Source organism: Mus pahari, chromosome 20 (assembly GCF_900095145.1).
Source record: "Mus pahari chromosome 20, PAHARI_EIJ_v1.1, whole genome shotgun sequence".
Lineage (NCBI taxonomy): Eukaryota > Metazoa > Chordata > Mammalia > Rodentia > Muridae > Mus > Mus pahari.
This window is the reverse complement of record NC_034609.1, coordinates 33,020,238-33,021,602: the sequence shown is the minus strand read 5'-3', so window position 1 is coordinate 33,021,602 and position 1,365 is coordinate 33,020,238. Positions and strand designations below refer to the sequence as shown.

At 43.1% G+C, this 1,365-nt stretch overlaps 1 protein-coding gene across 1 annotated transcript in view; it reads right to left on the bottom strand.

Annotated features, from left to right (window-relative positions):
• Pkd1l3 (polycystin 1 like 3, transient receptor potential channel interacting) overlaps positions 1-1,365 on the bottom strand; it is a 62,698-nt gene that overhangs the window by 8,470 nt on the left and 52,863 nt on the right. Inside the window, exon 25 of the mRNA XM_029532414.1 lies at positions 518-651. Within this exon, the coding sequence (XP_029388274.1) occupies positions 518-651 (134 nt within the window). The remainder of the gene's footprint in view (positions 1-517; positions 652-1,365) is intronic.

The following is a 1,365-nucleotide window of genomic DNA, read 5'->3' as shown; positions in this document are numbered from 1 at the left end:
TTCGAGACAGGGTTTCTCTGTATAGCCCTGGCTATCCTGGAACTCACTTTGTAGACCAGGCTGGCCTCGAACTCAGAAATCAGCCTGCCTCTGCCTCCTGAGTGCTGGGATTAAAGGTGAGCGTCACCACGCCCGGCTTCAAAAAATTTTTTTAAGTGTAATAAAAATTTAATATCAGCTGAAACTGAAAGTAGCATCTGAGGAGTGGGAGGTAAAATGGCTGTCGAGCTATTTGACTTTTTTTTTTTTAAAAAAAAAATCATACTCCTGGGACTAGTTCAATTCCCAGCCCCACATGGCAGATCTCAACTGTTTGTGACTCCAGTTCCAGGACACACACACACACACACACACACACACACACACACACAGAGGCAAAATACCAATATACATAGAAAAATTTTAAAAATCATACTCCTGAGTAATCAAATTTATTTGAATGAATGGTATATAATCAGTAACCGCTGCCTTGTCCCAAGATGACCAGTGGCAGAGCGAGGAGAGAAGGCCTACGTACCCACACCACTGGATTCCAAGATGAGGGTCACTGCACAGAGCAGATTCACATTAGCATTGAAGACCGTGAATTCCACAAAGAGGGCCTTTGTGCAGTGGTCCAGCCAGCGCCTCTGCTCCAGATGCTGCAGAATCCTGGAGACACAGGGAAACGGAGCCATCCAGTACTGTAGTGGAGAACAGCACCCTGGCACTGTGACAGACCACATGAGGAGCCTCATCCCTTGATCTGGTGTTCCTATAAAAGACTTCATGACTAGCCACTCCCCAAGTCACACGGTGATAACATGGATAGGTAACTAAGAAACGAGATGTTCACAGTAGCGTTCACACTAAGGACAGAGACTGAGGAAACCATATTTGCCATTTAATCTGTAAGGCAGGATTCATTTTATAAACCCTGTCCACTACTATTTGAGACATCCATTCACTATTAAGAGTATCCTATCCGGTACTGAGAGGTTAAAGAGGTATAAGCGTCATTATTTGATTGACATTGGTTTTTTTTTTTCCTTTCCTTTCCTTTCCCTTTTCCTTTTCCCTTTCTCTTTCCTTTTTCCTTTTCCCTTTCTCTTTCCTTTTTCCTTTCCTTTCTCTTTCCTTTTTCCTTTCCTTTTTCCTTTCCTTTTCCCTTCTCTTTCCTTTTCCCTTTCTCTTTCCTTTTTCCTTTCCCTTTCCCTTTTTCCTTTCCCTTTTCCCTTTTCCCTTTTCCTTTTCCCTTTTCCTTTTCCCTTTTCCTTTTCCCTTTTCCTTTTCCCTTTTCCTTTTCCCGTTTCCTTTTCCCGTTTCCTTTTCCCGTTTCCTTTTCCCGTTTCCTTTTCCCGTTTCCTTTTCCCGTTTCCTTTTCCC